The 17,265-nt window shown below is 38.5% G+C and overlaps 1 protein-coding gene across 1 annotated transcript in view; it reads left to right on the top strand.

Moving 5' to 3' along the window:
• Positions 1-17,265, top strand: part of Psmd1 (proteasome 26S subunit, non-ATPase 1) — a 78,939-nt gene that overhangs the window by 17,124 nt on the left and 44,550 nt on the right. Inside the window, exons 8-16 of the mRNA XM_041650205.1 lie at positions 2,120-2,180; positions 3,482-3,610; positions 5,446-5,534; positions 6,328-6,406; positions 7,184-7,357; positions 10,822-10,933; positions 12,047-12,243; positions 13,331-13,426; positions 15,400-15,464. Of these exons, the coding sequence (XP_041506139.1) occupies positions 2,120-2,180; positions 3,482-3,610; positions 5,446-5,534; positions 6,328-6,406; positions 7,184-7,357; positions 10,822-10,933; positions 12,047-12,243; positions 13,331-13,426; positions 15,400-15,464 (1,002 nt within the window). The remainder of the gene's footprint in view (positions 1-2,119; positions 2,181-3,481; positions 3,611-5,445; positions 5,535-6,327; positions 6,407-7,183; positions 7,358-10,821; positions 10,934-12,046; positions 12,244-13,330; positions 13,427-15,399; positions 15,465-17,265) is intronic.

Genomic DNA, 17,265 nt, shown 5'->3' with positions numbered 1-17,265 from the left:
TATTTGTTTTTCCTTATGAAGTACTACCTTTATTATTACTAAGACTTATGTCTTCAAATCAGATAATATAGGATGTTTTTATCCTAGTGCTGGGGGTCCTTGTAAATTCCACACAAGCACACCACTGAGATACATCTCAGCCCCCCCCCCCAAGTTTGATTCTCTTTTTCATTGTGGCTATTGTAGATCTGTTGCATTGCTGTGGGGATTTTGACTGGGATTATGTTGACTCTCTTCACTGAACTCCATAATATTGAACCTGTAGTAACCCTGGCAATATTTAGCCCATAATCTATGAACATGGTACTTTTCGTCATTTACTTACATTATTTTTACTTTTTCTCAGTGGCATGTTATAGATACTATGAAAGTGTTCTTTGCATTTTTCTTAAATTCTTCATAGTCTTTTTTAAATTTTTTTTATGTGCATTGGTGTGTTTTGTTTTGTTTTGCCATAGGTGTCAGGTCCCCTGAAACTGGAGTTACAGACAGGTTTGAGTCACTATGTGCGTACTGGGAATTGAACATGGGTCCTCTGGAAGAGCAGTCAGTGCTCTTAATCCATGAGCCATCTCTCCAGCCCCAAGTCTTTCTATTCTTAAGTGTATTTTATAGTTTCTGATGCTATTATGGAGTATTTTAAATTTTATTTCCAGTTTTTTTGTTGCTACTGTATGGAAATACTCATTTTTATGTATTAACTTTGAATGCTGTAATCTTGCTAAATCACTTTTTAGTTTTAGAAAAATTTAAAATCAGAACCTTCTATAGAATTCTCTACATAGGAATTATGCATCTGCCAATAGAGACCATTTTACTTCTCCCTTTCACTCTTCCTACCCACCCCTTTTTTCTACACTGGCTAGAATTCCAGTTGCATTTAGAATAGCAGTAATGAAAGTAAATATCCTTTGTTCCTGATGTTAGGGGAATAGCATTTAGTTTCATTTGCTGCCCCACTCATATTTACACCTGTTTATTAAAAAAAAATTTTAACTTTATTTAATTTTATGTATATAATATTCTGTGTACATGTATGCCTGCAGGCCAGAAGAGGGCACTAGACCTCATTACAGGTGGTTGTGAGGCATCATGTGGTTGCTGGGAATTGAACTCAGGACCTATAGTAGAACAGCCAGTGCTTTTAACTGCACAGCCATCTCTCCAGCCCTTGAAATGTCTTCTTTTTGTGGGGAGGGTGTTTTCAGGACAGGTTTCTTTGTAACCTTGGCTGTCCTGGAACTCGCTCTGTAAACCAGGCTGGTGTCAAACTCAAAGAAACTCCCTTTCTTTTTAAAGAAAGAGTCTCACTATATAACCGTAGCTAATCTACAACACATTATACAGACCAGGTTGACCTCTGGCTAGTTTACAGCGCATTGTGTAGACCAGGCTAGCCTCTAGCTAGTCTACAACGCATTGTGTAGACCAGGCTGGCCTCAGATTCATAGAGTTCCACCTGTCTCTGCTTCCTTAATGCTGGAATTAAAGGTATGTACCACCATACCTATAAAATGTCCATTACTTGAAATAAATTTTCTCATATTGTATAGAATTTTACGTTAGTCACTTTCTGTGATTTATTTTACTAAAACTAGCCTTCTAAAACTTTTACAGAGGTGGCTTGTTAAAGGTCATTTTTCCAATTTCAGTGTTCCCTAAAACTTCTCCTGTGTTAATGTTTCCTCTGCCCACTGTTCTCTCTCCAACATTGTGATTGACCCAGACTACATGTTGGCTGTTTAGTTTAAAGTTGTGGGGTCCCAGATAGTTTACACTTTTAGCTATGGGTGGTTCATCTTCACCTGACTATTTTGGGAATGGACAAGATACTTTTTTTTGTCCCCGTTTTTGTTGTGTTTATTATTCACAAAGTTTGCTAACCTGGATTCATTTTCTGTTTGTTTTAAAGAGTTTATTTAGGGGAGATTCAGTATCTGTTTTCTCCATCTTAGCGGTACAAGAATCTTAATTCTTAATGAATAATACCCACAAAATGAATATATTTTCTTGTAAAATGTTTTGGACATAGTTCAAATCTACAATATAACTAAATTGCCTGCACCTTCTATTTTAAGAGATTTATTGAAATGTTGATTGTTGGCTTTCTTCATTTTAGTGACTCTATGGAAACAGAGGAGAAGACAGGCAGTGCACTAGTAGGAAAGACACCGGATACGGTGAGTGTACTGCTCAAAGTATTCTTGAAGGGCTTTTCTTCTTTTTTGAGAGGGGGGAAGGAGGAGCGGGGTGACAGCAGAGGGGACTGTCAATGTGTCGTCCTGGCTGAAACTGACTGTAATAGATCAGACTAGAGCGCTGCCTGGCAAGTGTTGGGGTTAATGGTATTCATTACCATGACCAGCATATTTTTTAAAATACATGATATATATTTGAGTTTTTGAAAGCTTTTTGTGTTTTCTATAAAAAGTAGTTTTAAAACTTCATCTAGAGGACCCAGGTTCAATTCCAACACCTACATTGTGGTTTACAACTGTACATAATTCTAGTTCTAGAGACCCTATGCCCGTTTCTGGTCTTCATAGGCAGGTACCTGGCATTCGAGTGATGCACAGCCAATCCATGAAGGCAAATACCTATACACATGAAATAAAAATAAATGGGGCTGGGGAGATAACTACATGGTGGCTCACAACCATATGTATTAAGATCTGGTGCCCTCTTCTGGCCTGCAGACAGAACATTGTATAGATAATAAAGAAGTAAATCTTTAGAAAAAATAAATAAAAGTAAGCAAGTCTTTAAAAATAAATAAAAGTACCGGGCAGTGGTGCTACATGCCTTTAATCCCAGCACTTGGGAGATAGAGGCAGGCAGATCTCTGAGTTCAAGGCCAGCCTGGTCTACAGGTCCAGGACAGTTAGGGCGGCACAGAGAAACCCTGTCTCAAAAATATAGATGGATGGATGGATGGATGGATGGATGGATGATGGACAGACAAACAACAGAAGCTACCATGGGGGTCTGGCCTGGGAGGTAGCCTAGCAGTTAGAAGTGCATGCTGCTCTTTCAGAGGGCCTTAGTTGAGTTCCCAGCACCCATGTTGGGAGGCTCACAGCCACCTGTAGCTCCCATCTCTGATTCTTCTGACTTCTGAGGCCACCTACACACACATAGCATAATTCACACAGACACAGACATATACAAATAATTAAAAATTATAAATCCTGGTTTAAAAAACTACCTTGATAAATTGTATTCTTCTTTTGAATTTGTAGTCTACCTATCTAAGTGGAATGTGATTAAAAAAGGAAATTGTGTTTCTTCCAAACATTGATAGTTGAATTTTCTAGATCTTATTAAAATATGAGGGAAGAGGGTGTGGGAGGGTATGAGTTATATGACTCCTGTGTGTCTGTGTGTGTGTGTGTAATTGCTTTCTGGTTTAAGGCTGATGAAATAAGATTGGCTTAGTGAATTTCACTAATATTTGGATTTTCGTTCTTTTTTGTTTTTGTAGAGTCCAGAGCCCAAGGACCAGACACTGAAAATGATTAAAATTTTAAGTGGTGAAATGGCTATTGAATTACACCTGCAGTTTCTCATACGAAATAACAACACAGACCTCATGATCCTGAAAAACACAAAGGTAGACATTGTCCATAATGGAACATTCTTTAATACCTTGTGGAAGCCTTTGTTTTATTTTCTATAATCAAGAAAATGTTAACTTTTTGTAAAAATAACAATGAATGTGGCTAAACTTAAAAAAAGCTATGGAACATGTGTGAATGTGTCCCTGGATTCGCTCCCTGCACCAGAAAAGATCAGTGAGTGGGGAAAGCGCTCACTTTCTGGAGGGAAGGGAATGAACAAAGAATGAGTTCCTGTTTTGTGCTAGTCTCTTGTTGGGAAGTGTGGTGAGTTTTTTTGTTTCATTCTTAAAACATTTTTATCTTTTTGTATTCACGTAACAGTTGGCCAAAAAAAAAAATAAAAAAACAACAGTGAATATGATAGCATAATCAAGACTTTGCTGTTGCATTATTGAGATACTGATCCTAACAGATTTTAATTTTTGAATAGGTATGATTGCTATTTCATTCAGAAGTTTTCTAAAGGGCTTGAGTGATAGCTCAGTTGGTAAATGTTTAGTTGTTTTTCAAAACAAGACATGAGGTCAGTCCCAGGAACCCACAAAAAAATGGCAGGTGTGATGGGGAGTCAGGTGAACTGGTTGAACTCCAGAGAAACCCTGACTCAGAAAGCAAGGTGGTTAGCTCCTGAGGAATGACGCCTGAGATGACACGTGCTCCCACGTGAACACTCACATACGTGCACACATGGTGTTTTCAAGGCAAGTAGCTCATCTGTTATTGCTCTGCCCACTGCTCTCTTTACAGTGTACTAAATAAACTTTTCTTTCAATAGCATTAAAAAAAATCTTTTTTCTTACTCAGTATCCCTTCCCAGAGACATTTGTTCTTTTCTTACAGCCATGTACTGTTCAGTAGCTAAACAGTGTTTTATTTAATCATCTGTTAGGTGCCTTTTGAAACCTTAAGTTCATGTTTACAAATGACAAAAAGATACAGACTCACATAATTTGTAAATAGGTTAGGGCTTAGGAGGTAGTTCAGGAGTAGTGTGATTGCCTGAAGTGTAAAAAGCCTTGGGCTCTATCCCCAGCACTATAACTACATTTCTACATTGATGTATTTATAATTTATAATTGATGTATTTATAATTTGGTGACTGCCAGAGGTGTAGGCCAGAAGAGTTATAGCCTTGCTACTTAAGTTAGCCCAGTATCTTGGACCCCTTAGGCAAGATGCTAAAGAGAAACAGAAAATTCTGAGTAGTTAACTGAATAGTTAAGCTATTCAGGAGAAGAGTAGGAAATCTGTAATTCACACTTTAAATCTGTGATTAAAAAAACATTATGATTAAGCCAGGTGTTGTAATACAGACTTAGAATTAATAGACTTAAGAGGAGAAAGCAGAAATCTCAGGATTTCAAGCAAGTTCAGGCCTGCTTGGACTATTTGAAACCCTGTCCCATAAAACAAACAAAATATGATCATGACCTTAAGTTCATAATAATACCACAAATAATACTATTTGATTGTCTTGTTTTTCCAGGCTAGCTATGTAATCCTTATCTAAAGAAATATCCCCAGATTAATTATTTTTGTTTTTGTTTTTTTTATGAGACAGGGTTTCTCTGTAGCTTTGGAGCCTGTCCTGGAACTTGCTCTGTAGACCAGACTGAGCTTGAACTCACAAGAGATCTGCCTGTCTCCGCCTCCCGAGTGCTGGGATTAAAGGCATGTGCCACCACTGCCCAGCTCCCAGAATCATATTTTAAATCTCATTTCAATTGTTTTCTAATTTTGCTGCAAAATATGGCTTCTGAATGTGTGTGAGCTTATGTATGTATAAATACTTTGCCAGTGATAAAGAAGTGTGTACTTGTTTTTGTAGGATGCAGTACGAAATTCTGTATGTCATACAGCAACTGTAATAGCAAACTCATTCATGCACTGTGGTACTACCAGTGACCAGTTTCTTAGGTAAATATGCCTGGAGAATTCCATTGTGGTGGATTTTTTTTTTTAATAAGTTATCTGTATTCCTGTGTCTGGGGGTAGAGTAGGTATGTACAGTTGTGTTTGGAAGCCAGAGGAGGGTGTCAAATCCCCTGGAGCTGAAGTTACAGGAGGTTGTGAGCCATTGACTTGGGTGCTGGGAACTGAACTTGGGTTCTCTTGAAAGAATAGTACATGTTCTTAACCACTAAGCTGTCTCTCCAGCCCACCAAGTGGTTTGTAACTGAGATTACAATGATAGTACTTCTTACTATACTTTGAGTAGTCTTGAATTTTAAGTATGTTTGTTTGTTACATATATTGTTTGTTTTACATTTACTCATTTAAAAATAAAATTAATTTTATTAGTTGCTATGGTAACTTGAAGGAAAAATTCATATAAATTATATTTATAGATATATGATTTTCCTTTTCAAAGTAGAATTATATATCATCCATTTTAAGAATCTTCAGAGCTGGGCATTGATGGTGCATGCCTTTAGTCACAGCACTGGGGAGGTAGAGGCAGGAGAATCTCTGTGAGTTCCAGGACAACCAGGGCTATGCAGAGAAGCCTCTCTCAAAAAACAAGCAAGCAAAAAAACTTCAGAATATTAACACATACGTGTAATAACAGCATTTGGGAGGCTGAGGCAGGAGGATCACTGGTTGAAGACCAGTGTGGGCTACAATGCTAGACTCTTTCTCAGAAAGGGAACCGCTTACATAGGACAGTCAGTATTAATAATTATTGCTCGGCTTGCTTTGTTCTGTACAGAGATAACTTGGAATGGTTGGCCAGAGCCACTAACTGGGCCAAATTCACTGCGACTGCCAGCTTGGGTGTAATACATAAGGTAATATATTTTATTCATTGTGACTAGCTATCAGAGAAGAAGCCATTTTTCTGGGGCTAAGAAGCGTAAATTTATTGTAATTCATCAACAGGTATATGTTGTCAGCTTAGCTCAGTCCTCAGACAGGGAAAGATACAGTAAAGAAGGCACTAAAATAAGTGTATTCTAACAGAAATCCTTTTCCTCTGATGACTAAGCCATTTTGCAACGGTTTGTCTTAGTTTAGTTTAGTTTCTGTTGCTGAGACTATGGCCACTGCAACTGTTATAAAGAGAAACATTTAATGGGATGACTTACAGTTTAGTTCATTATCATCATGGTGGGACATGGTGGGATGCGGGCAGACATGGTGCCTGAGAAGGAGCTGAAAGTCCTACATCTTGATCCACAGGCAACAGGCAGTGGACTGAACTATGTGTAGGAAACCTCAGAGCACACCTCCACAGTGACACACTTGCTCCAACAAGGCCACACCTCCTAATAGTGCCACTCCCTATGAGTTATGGGGGGCCAGTTACATTCAAACTACCACACAGTTCAATTGAAATGTTGTATAGTCTAAATTAATTTGAAGAAACATTGTAAAACAAAGTAAAAAGTAGATCTAGCCACCATGTTTTCTAATCAGGATGTACCTAGTTCTCTTAAAGACACATATTTGAATAATGGAGTTGTTTGGATGACAGCATATTCTGTTACCTGCATCAGCAAAGGTACATTCTGTGGAGATGATGGTGCATCTGTGTTCCTCTACCTTTTTCTTATCTCTTGTGACAGGGCCATGAGAAGGAAGCATTACAGTTGATGGCAACATACCTTCCTAAGGATACTTCTCCAGGATCAGCCTATCAGGAAGGTGGAGGTCTCTATGCATTGGGTCTCATTCATGCCAATCATGGTGGAGACATAATTGACTATCTCCTTAATCAGCTCAAGAATGCCAGCAATGATGTAAGTATTAGAATGAAAAACCAAATTTCTATTATTTGAGAATCTAGGACAGTGGTTCTCAACCTGTGTATGTTGCAACCCCTTTGGGGAATCAAACCACCCATTCACAGGGGTCACATATCAGATATTCTGTATGCCAGATATTTACATTACAATTCATAATAGTAGCAAAATTGCAGTTATGAAGTAGCAATGAAATAATTTTGTGCTTGGGGTCCTCACAACATGAGGAACTGTGTTAATGGGTCGCAGCATTAGGAAGGTTGAGAACCACTAATCAGATTATTATATTTGTTTAATATTTCAGTGGATAGTGTAGTTGTTTTTTTTCTTTTCTTTTTTTACTCTTTGGGGGCCCACTGCCCAGCTCCCAAATAATCACATAGAGATTTTTTTTTTTTTTGGTTTTTTGAGACAGGGTTTCTCTGTGGTTTTTGGAGCCTATCCTGGAACTAGCTCTTGTAGACCAGGCTGGTCTCGAACTCACAGAGATCCGCCTGCCTCTGCCTCCCGAGTGCTGGGATTTCACATAGAGATTTATACTTACTTATAAATGCTCAGCCTTGTCTTGACTTATTTCTAGCCAGCTTTTCTTAAATTTAGTTAATCCTGTTTACCTTTTGCCTCTGGGCTTTTACCCTTTTCTATTTTTATATACCTTTTCTTTCCTTTTTGTGTAATATATTACTCTTTTGGCTCTTTGAGGGGGCCCACCACCCACCTCCCAAATAAATCACACACACCAGTAGCTTATTATTACTCAAGAATGCCCAGCCTTAGTTTGGCTTGTTTCTAACCAGCTTTCCTTAACTTAAATTATCCTATCTACTTTTGCTCTGGGCTTTTTCTCTTTCTTAGTTCTGTATGTTTTTCTTTCATGCTTACTCGTGGCTGGCTGGGTGGCTGGGTGGGTGGCCCCTGACACCCTCCTCTCCTTGTTCTCTCATTGCCTCTTCCTTGGCTCTCCTTCTTCTATTTATACTCTCTGCCTTCCAGTCCCACCTATTCTTTCTCCTGCCTTGCTATTATTCAGTCAATTCTTTATTAGGACCATCAGCCTATTTTAAACAGGTAAAGAATCACAACTTCACAGTTAATCAAATGCAGCATAAACTAAAATAATATTTCTTAGCCAAAAATAATAATATTTCCTAACATTCTTTCTTAGTCTGTGCCTGACTGGGTGGCTGCCCCTCTCCTTTTTTTCTTGCTTCTCAGTCTTCTCTTCCTCATTTCTCCTCCTATTTATTCTCTTTGCCTTCCAGCCCCTCCTATCCTTTCTCCTGCCTAGCTATTTATCATCTGTTTGTGGTTTTTGGGGTTTTTTTTTTTTTTTGTTTGTTTGGGGTTTTTTTTTTTGTTTTGGTTTGGTTTGGTTTGGTTTTTTTTTTTTTTTTTTTTTTTTTTTTTTTTTTTTTTTTTTTTTTGGTTTTTCGAGACACGGTTTCTCTGTAGCTTTGGAGCCTGTCCTGGAACTAGCTCTTGTAGACCAGGCTGACCTTGAACTCACAGAGATCCGCCTGCCTCTGCCTCCCAAGTGCTGGGATTAAAGGTGTGCGCCACCACCGCCTGGCCCTTACCACCAGTTCTTTAGTAAACCGATCAGGTCTTTAGGCAGGCAAAGTTAACACAGCTTCACAGAGTTAATTTTAAACAAATGCAACATAAAAGAATGAAACACATTTTAGCATCGTTAAACAAATATTAAACAGCATTAACAAAAACGAATGTAACACATCTTAAAATAATATTTCACAGCAGGAAATATTTCTTAGGATTTGATAATACCAAAAACAGTACTTTCCGTAGTAATTTGGTGAGGGGAGGTTATGTTAATACTGATTTTTTTTTTTGAGGGGGGGTTCAGTTTTCTTGTGATAGGGTCTTGCTGTTTAGCCCAGATAGCCTTCCAACTCAGACATTCTCCTTCCTCAGCTTCCTGAGTGCCAGAATTACAGAGATGAGTCATCACATTTGCTTTTTTCCCTTTCTTCTTTTTTTAAGAGCTAAGTTTCTTTTCTTTTTCTGGAAGTTAACATTGTGCTTTTGTGTCCTTGAAGAACAGGTGACATAAGCAAGACATACACAGTTGTAGGTTTCCCGAAAGTACACCATTGTCTCACTCACAGCTCTCGGAATGCTGTTACTGTACTGATCCTACTTCTCACCTGCTTTAACCTTGTCATTTTAAAGGAAATGCAGGGCTTCCAAAGTAGCATATACTCTGAGAAGTCAGAATTATTGCTTATTTTAATCATAAATAAGTTTTTTCAATGTTATTTATTTTTGAAAAAAAAATTAAGTCGTCCTGTTATTTTAAATGGCTCTGAAATGAGATGTTAGACTTTAGTTTTCAGGTTCAAGTGACTTTTTAGAAAGTTATTAGGATAATGGTTAAATGAACCAGAAGACCTCAGCCTCAAATGTCTGTGGAAAAAAAATGAACCAAGAAGATGGTGTGTCTTGATTAACACTCCATGTATGTATGCACATCTTTACCTCACTTTCAGGTAGTTTATGGATAGACAGACAGACACACACACAAAACACTAGTAATAGAGGCCTCTTCTGAATGAAGCAAGGAGTTCATAATCAGAAGTATCTTACGTAATTAATGAGAATATTGGTGAACCAGCTTTTTACTAAAAGCTGAGTAACTCTGGGTGACGCATTACATATAAATAGGAACTAATGGCGTTATGTCTTCAGGGACCTGTTGTCAGGATGAATAAACTCGAAACATTTTTGTCCTTGAATTTCTCTAGTTGAAAACATTAAAATTCTAGAGGTGGAATGTCCTATTGCCCTGGCTTCAGCAGCACAGTTAGGACAGGGTGTGATTTACCGAGGTCAGCCAGTGGAAAAGGAGTGTTCCCAAAGAGTGCTGGAGTTCTGCCGCCAGTGAGCACAAACTGTATATTGCAATAAACAACCTGCAAAGCCTTTTTCAGATGAAGATGAGCTTTGTGCTCTACCCTATCTCCCTGCTTGACAAATGTATTCAGTAGGTGCTTTCTCCTCAGTCCTTAGCATCTCCTGTACTGCCTCCTTCTCCAGAGGCCACAAACATAATCAGATTTCACCTGCCTGCCTCCCGTTCTTTCATTGGTAATTGCCTCTAGTATTGTCTTTCTCATGTAAATTTATGGAGGTACTCTTATTTCTTTCTCTCATGCACTTCTCCAGTCACTGTGTGCACCAGCAGACATCATAACTAAAATTGCTGACGTTACCATGGAACTCCTGATTCTCTGATCTTTCTTACTGAGCCATCCTCTGTATGTTTCTCGTCAAAATATTTTTTGACAATTGAGAAGTAGAAGGATCAAACAATTCAAGATCATCCTTAGCTCCACAGTGAGTTTGAAACTAGCCTAGGTTATCGCGCATGTGTACTTTAGAATTTAAGTTTGGATTTTAAGTACTGTGTTCTGAATTATTGGAACCAATGCTTTTTGCCCTAGATTGTGAGACATGGAGGCAGCCTGGGCCTTGGTTTGGCTGCAATGGGAACTGCTCGTCAAGATGTGTATGATTTGCTGAAAACAAACCTTTATCAGGATGATGCTGTGACAGGTAAACATTTGTTACTGATACAACAATCTTCATGATTAATAGAATTGTGGTTTTTTTTGGGGGCGGGGGGATTTTTTTTTAGTCTTTTATAGTCTTCTTTTAAAAACTGAAGATGAAGAAATTCTAGGTTTTGGGTTTTTTTGTTTTTGTTTTTTTGGGTTTGTTGTTGTTGTTTTTTGTTTTGCAGTTGGCATTGCATTGGACAAGATGGAGAAGGCTAGTGTCCTAAAAATTTAGTGGGTTTCTCTTGCTGGGTGCAGATTTTGCTCGGTTAAGCGGGTTTATCTTAATACTTTTTTTCTAACATAGACTTTCTAAAGAGGCGTATGCAGAGTGCTCTGACAGAAGTAACTTGTGCAAATAGGAAGTTTTTAAAGAGAGCTGTTTGTGTCCTGAGAATATTCTATGGTGTTTGGTGATAATGTTTTAAAGCAAACAAACAAAAAAAGTTGCCATAATATCTCTTGACTTTATTACAAGATTTGATGCTGCATTTAAAAGGAAAAATAGCCATAAAAAGATGGCTCCCTTTTTTTAAAATTGCTGTTGGAGAAAGATGGCTCAGCAGTTAAGAGCTCATATTGATCTTACAGAGGTCCAGAGTTCAGCACCTACATCAGACAGCTCACAACTGCCTGTAATACCAGCTTTGGGGGATACAACACCCCTGACCTTCTCAGACATATGCATATATGTACAAACACACATACATACAAATAAATAGATGATAATAATAAAAAGTTGGGGGTTTTTTTTAAGGTGGCAAGGGCTGGGGCATAACTCAGTAGTTAAAAGCACTTGTCGCTCTTACAGAAGGCCTAGGTTTAGTTCCCAGTACCCACATGGTGTCTTAGAACTGCTCATAACTCCAGTTCTAGGAATTTTAATACCATCTGTTCACCTCTGCAGGCACCAGGCAGTATGTGGTTGTACATTCATACATCCAGACAGAACACGCATAAATTAAACCTCGGGTTATTTTTAGTTCCTATCAGGAGGTTAGGCTAATGGTTGTTTTGATAATTGGTGCAAATAGGTGCTACTTCCAATTGGCTATGTTTTTTTTGGCTCTATAAACATTACTGTTGCTTGTTATTTTACTTCTTACTCCAGGGGAGGCAGCTGGCCTGGCCTTAGGATTGGTTATGTTAGGTTCTAAAAATGCCCAGGCTATTGAGGATATGGTTGGCTATGCACAAGAAACTCAGCATGAGAAGATTCTTCGTGGTCTAGCAGTTGGCATTGCATTAGTGATGTATGGAAGGATGGAAGAGGCTGATGCTCTCATTGAATCTCTGTGTCGTGATAAGGTGAGATCCTAATTGTTTTCTCCCCTACGTTCTCATTCCATAACCTTTTTGTATGCTTTAATAGTCCTCCCCACATCCCAAGACAGGTTTTTTGTTTTGTTTTTTTGAGAGAGATTTTCTCTGTGTAACAGACATGGCTGGCCTGGAACTCACTTTGTAGACCATGCTGGCCTTGAACCTGTCTCTGTTTCCCTGTTGCTGGGATTAAAGGCATGCACTGGTAGGAGACAGGGTTTCTTTGTATAGCCCTGGCTGCCTTGAAACTAGCTCTATAGACTCAAAGATCCACCTGTCTCTGTTTCCTGTGTACTGGGATTAAAGACATGCACTTCCACTGCCTGGCTTAATAGTCCTTTAATAAGGTATAATGTTTATTATCCTTTCATCAGAAAACTGGCATTCTCTATACTTACTTGAGTAAAGATTTTCTGATATCTTATTTATATGTTAGTATTATGTGCAGAAGGTAGCAAGAGTTACACTCTTCTCTGTAATGCAATCAATACATTATTGTTTATTGGCTAGTTTACTAATTAATTTGATAATCTATTGGATTCCACATTTCTTCCATGCAGTACTCCATGCTCAAGAATAAGGAAAAAGCAAATTAGAATATGGTGATGGTACATGCCTTTAATTCTAACACTAGGGAGGCAAAGGTAGGAGGATCTCTGTGAGTTCAAGGCCAATTTGGTCTACAGAGTAAGATACAGGACAACCAGAGCTATACAGAGACACCCTGTCTTGAAAAAAGACAAAACAAAAACAAAAAATACACCAATTCTTCTTTTAATGAGGGTTTGTTTTCCCCATTCACTTTGCAAACTACTAATCACAAATGAATAGTTTTAAGTTTCATGGTTCGTACATTAAACAAGTCTGCCTGGGGTCTGTGCTACTAAATCTGAGGTGTTTGTTTTCAGAGGGGGATTCGCTGTATTGCCCAGGTTGTCCTGCAACAGCTGGACACACACCTACCACCATCTGAGCCTCCCAGATAGTTGGGACTACAGGCTTGCTTCACAGTGCCCACCAATAGCCACTCTTGGAAGTAAGTTGAGGATTAATTGGAATTATTCTTTTTCAGGACCCAATTCTTCGAAGGTCTGGAATGTATACTGTAGCCATGGCTTATTGTGGCTCTGGTAACAACAAAGCTATTCGACGCTTGCTACATGTTGCTGTAAGTACGCTGATATTTTTTAGGGGTAAAGTGGAAGGGCAAGTTTGCAGGTGGACAGTAGAGGTGTAGGCTATCGATACGATATTATCATGTAAATGATCATCAGTGGTCTCAAGCTTAGATTCTCATTTATTGGACACAGTAATCCATAATTCAGTAGATTTTCAGAAATAAAATAGAATAGTACTATGTCAGCATGAATCGTCCTCAAAAACAGTCAAATATATTTTCTGAAAATCTACCCCAAGGAGCATTCTCATTTGTAAGAGACAAAATCATAAGAATGTGTAGTTATCCTAAAGTAGGCTGATTTAAAGACTGTCAAGAAACCATTTTTTCCAGCCAGTACAATTAGCTATAAGTACCACTCACTGGGAACATGCTCTGTTTCAAGAGATCTCCTGCACAGTATATCTGATGCCTATGCTTGCCAACGACCTTTTCCACAGTCTTCTCAATCTAGACTATAGTTCATTAAGAATAATGTTTCCAGTTCAAATAGTTTTCATTCCACGTTTAACTTTCTGCCATCTTGACAATGGGGAAAGGGAGAACAGCATCACTTCCAATACAGAGAGGGTATTTATCTCTACTAAGATATACTCTTGTCCTACTTTATTAGCATCTGTGCTTGATCATTATCTTTTTGTTTGGTGGTGGTTGTTGTTGTTGCTATTGTTGTTTGAGACAGGGTTTCATTGTGTAGCCCTGGCTGGCCTGGAACTCACTTTATAGACCAGGCTGGCCTCAAATTCAGAGATCCACCTGTGCCTGCCTCCTGCGTGCTGGGGTTTAGACATATGCCACCACCATTTGGCAAACCTTTGTCCTACTTAAGTTCTATTGCTGTGAAGAGACACCGTGACCACAGCAACTCGAAAACATGTAGGGCTTGTTAGAGTTCCATTGTCATCATGGTGGCATATAAGCAGACATGTTAGAGAAGTAGTTGAGAGTCCTGTTCTGTGGGCAGCAAGAAAAGAGTGTGACACTGGTTCTGGCTTGGGCTTCTGAAACCCCAAAGCCCACCTCCAGTGACATACTTCCCAATAGTGCCACTCCCTATGAGCCCTATGGGGGCCATTTTCATTCAAACCACCATAGTCAGCATAGTGTGTGTTATATCATAAACATTTGTATTTTGGTGAATCTTTGTTGTAAGGACGACTGCTTGTTCGTTTCCCGGCCACCCAGACTCCCGTAATAATCACACAGAAACTGTATTATTTAAATCACTGCTTGGCCCATTAGCTCTAGCTTCTTATTGGCTAACGCTTACATCTTAAATTTAACCCATTTCTAGTAATCTGTGTATCGCCATGTGGCAGTAGCTTACCGGGTAAAGTTCCATCTGGCTCTGGTGGGACTACATGACCTCTCTCTTACTCTGCCTCCTTTCTCCCAGCATTCAGTTTAGTTTTCCCCCCACCTACTGTAGTTCTGCCCTATCATGGGCTCAAGACAGTTTCTTTATTAACCAATGATATTCACAGCATACAGAGGGGAATCCCACATCAGGTCTTGGGGCGTATCATTTGGAAACATCAAAGGAATGCTTGAGTATTCTTATGCCCACAAAAGCTACAATGCAACTGAATTAGTCTTAAGTGGTTCTGAACCATAACCTCACCAGGCCACAAAGGCATCTAACTAGAAAGCCTCAACGTGGAATTCTTTGATTTAGTTTTTCAAATTAAGAAAAGAGGGTTTTTTATTTTATTTTTTGAGAGATACTGGTTAGCCTTGAACATCATAAGAAGATAATTTTGATCTCAAACTCACAGAGATTTTTTAATTACTGTATATATTTGAGGTATACTGTATATATTTGTTTTTATATACTTAGTAAAGAAAAAACTTATCAAAAATATTATTAAGGCCTAATTTACATTTGAGTGATGATGTTTATCTCAGTGTATTAATGGAGTGTGTATTATAATGTGTGTTACAATCATCTTAAATTTTCCCCCTAGGTAAGTGATGTTAATGATGATGTCAGGAGAGCAGCAGTAGAATCGCTTGGCTTCATTTTATTCAGGTAATAATTTTTAGCTTCAGATTCTGTTTGTATTCTATTTTTTACGTAAAAGTTTAATAAATACCTGAATATATTGAAGTTCAGAGGAATGCCAGTAAGGTTGCTTCTGTGTGTCTGAAAAAAAAAACATTGTGAATTTGAGAATTAAAATGACATTTTTCTGTTCAGTTTTCTGTAATATCTGCTCTTTTAAATTTTTTGTCTCTTATTATGGCTCATACATGTTCTAAATCCCAGTTTCAGCAGCAGATGTCGCCTGTGAGCCATCTTTTGTTTGTAAACTCCTTTTACACCATGATAGTCAGGTGGCGCTAGTGAGTCGAATGATGTATGTGCATGTTCTGTGTTACCCAGGCTGGTCCTGAACTTGGGCTCAAGAGGTTTTCCTGCCTCTGCTTCGTAAGTAGCAGAGGTTACAGGTGTATACCCTGTGTGTGGCTTAAAGGACCTTGATGAGTTGTCTTCCAGAATACCTTCTTGAAGAGGTAGGGGCTAGGAAGTGTTGAGTATCTTGCTTAAAACATTTTTATAGATGAAGAAAATTGAATGTGGTCAATTAGTTTAGGGAACAGGAGTTTAAAAGTAAGTTCTTTAAATTTTACTTCAATGCATTTTTTCCAAATATGAATTTTTAAAGATGAAAAGAACTTAGAAATCAGTAAATACTCTTTTACTTAGTTGTATGTGTGTCTGTGGGCATGTGTATACCACCATGCACTTGTGAAAGTGAAAGGAAAAATGTGAGAGTCAGTTCTCTTGTACCACGTGGGTCCCAGAGATCCAACTAAAGTCATCAGGCTTGGCAGCAAAGTGCCTTTCCCTACTAAGCCATCTTGTTGGCCTATATTAAATACATATTTTTTTACACTGAGACTATTAAATTTCACAAAGTTTGCATTGTGGAGCTAAATGATGAGCCTTAGATTCCAAATAGTCTCATGGTAAATCTAGCTTTTTCTCCCCCTTTGCTTTTGTCAGAGCTCTGTCTTCCTTGAAGAAGCTCTAATAGAATATTGTTCTCAGTTTCCTGGTTGCGTTTAATATTTGAGAAGTGTCTGTCTTGTTGTCTAAAATTCTTGTGTTTCCTCATGTGACATCATTTACTTTCAAGTATTGTACTCTGGTTTTTTGTTCTTGTTTTACCTGCATGTATGTATGTGCATCACATGTGTGCAGAAACCACAGAGGTCAGTACCGGGTATCAGAGCTACTTAGAGTTGTGAGCCACTGATGTGGGTTCTGGGAGTGGATCCTAAGACCTTCTTCTGCAGAAGCAATACATGTTCTTAACTGCTGAGCCCTCTCCAGAGCTCACTCTTTTGTCTTTCCCTTTCCTCTGATAGTCAGGGTTTGGTTTTTGAGCCACGTTTTTGTTCCAGGCTGGCTTCCTACTCACTATGACTGTGTAGCCCAGGCTGGCTTCATAATCATCCTGCCTCAGCCTTCCAAGTGCTAGGATTACAGGTGTGTACCGTCATCTCTGATCTCTTAGCTTAGACCATGTCTAAAGGATTTATTTCATCTTGATTTATAAAAACAAAAACAAACTCTTTAGATATGCTAATTGGAAAACATTTATTCTTTCTCAGTTGAAATGAAATTATCTTTGTGTATAATTCTTATCTGTATTATTCCCTTTCTTCACAAGATAGACCGTGCATTTATACTATTTTCAGTCTTTCTCCAGATTTGGAAACTGTTATTCGCTTATAATGATTATGATGATCAGTGGCAAAGTAGGACTGGGGGTTGATCTCAGTGGTAGGGCAATATTCTGTCATCTGCAAGACCCTGAGTTTGA

Source organism: Microtus oregoni, unplaced genomic scaffold, assembly GCF_018167655.1.
Source record: "Microtus oregoni isolate MIOR12 unplaced genomic scaffold, Mior012 000004F_ref0000308, whole genome shotgun sequence".
Classification (NCBI taxonomy): Eukaryota; Metazoa; Chordata; class Mammalia; order Rodentia; family Cricetidae; genus Microtus; species Microtus oregoni.
This window is presented reverse-complemented; position numbering and strand designations above follow the sequence as displayed.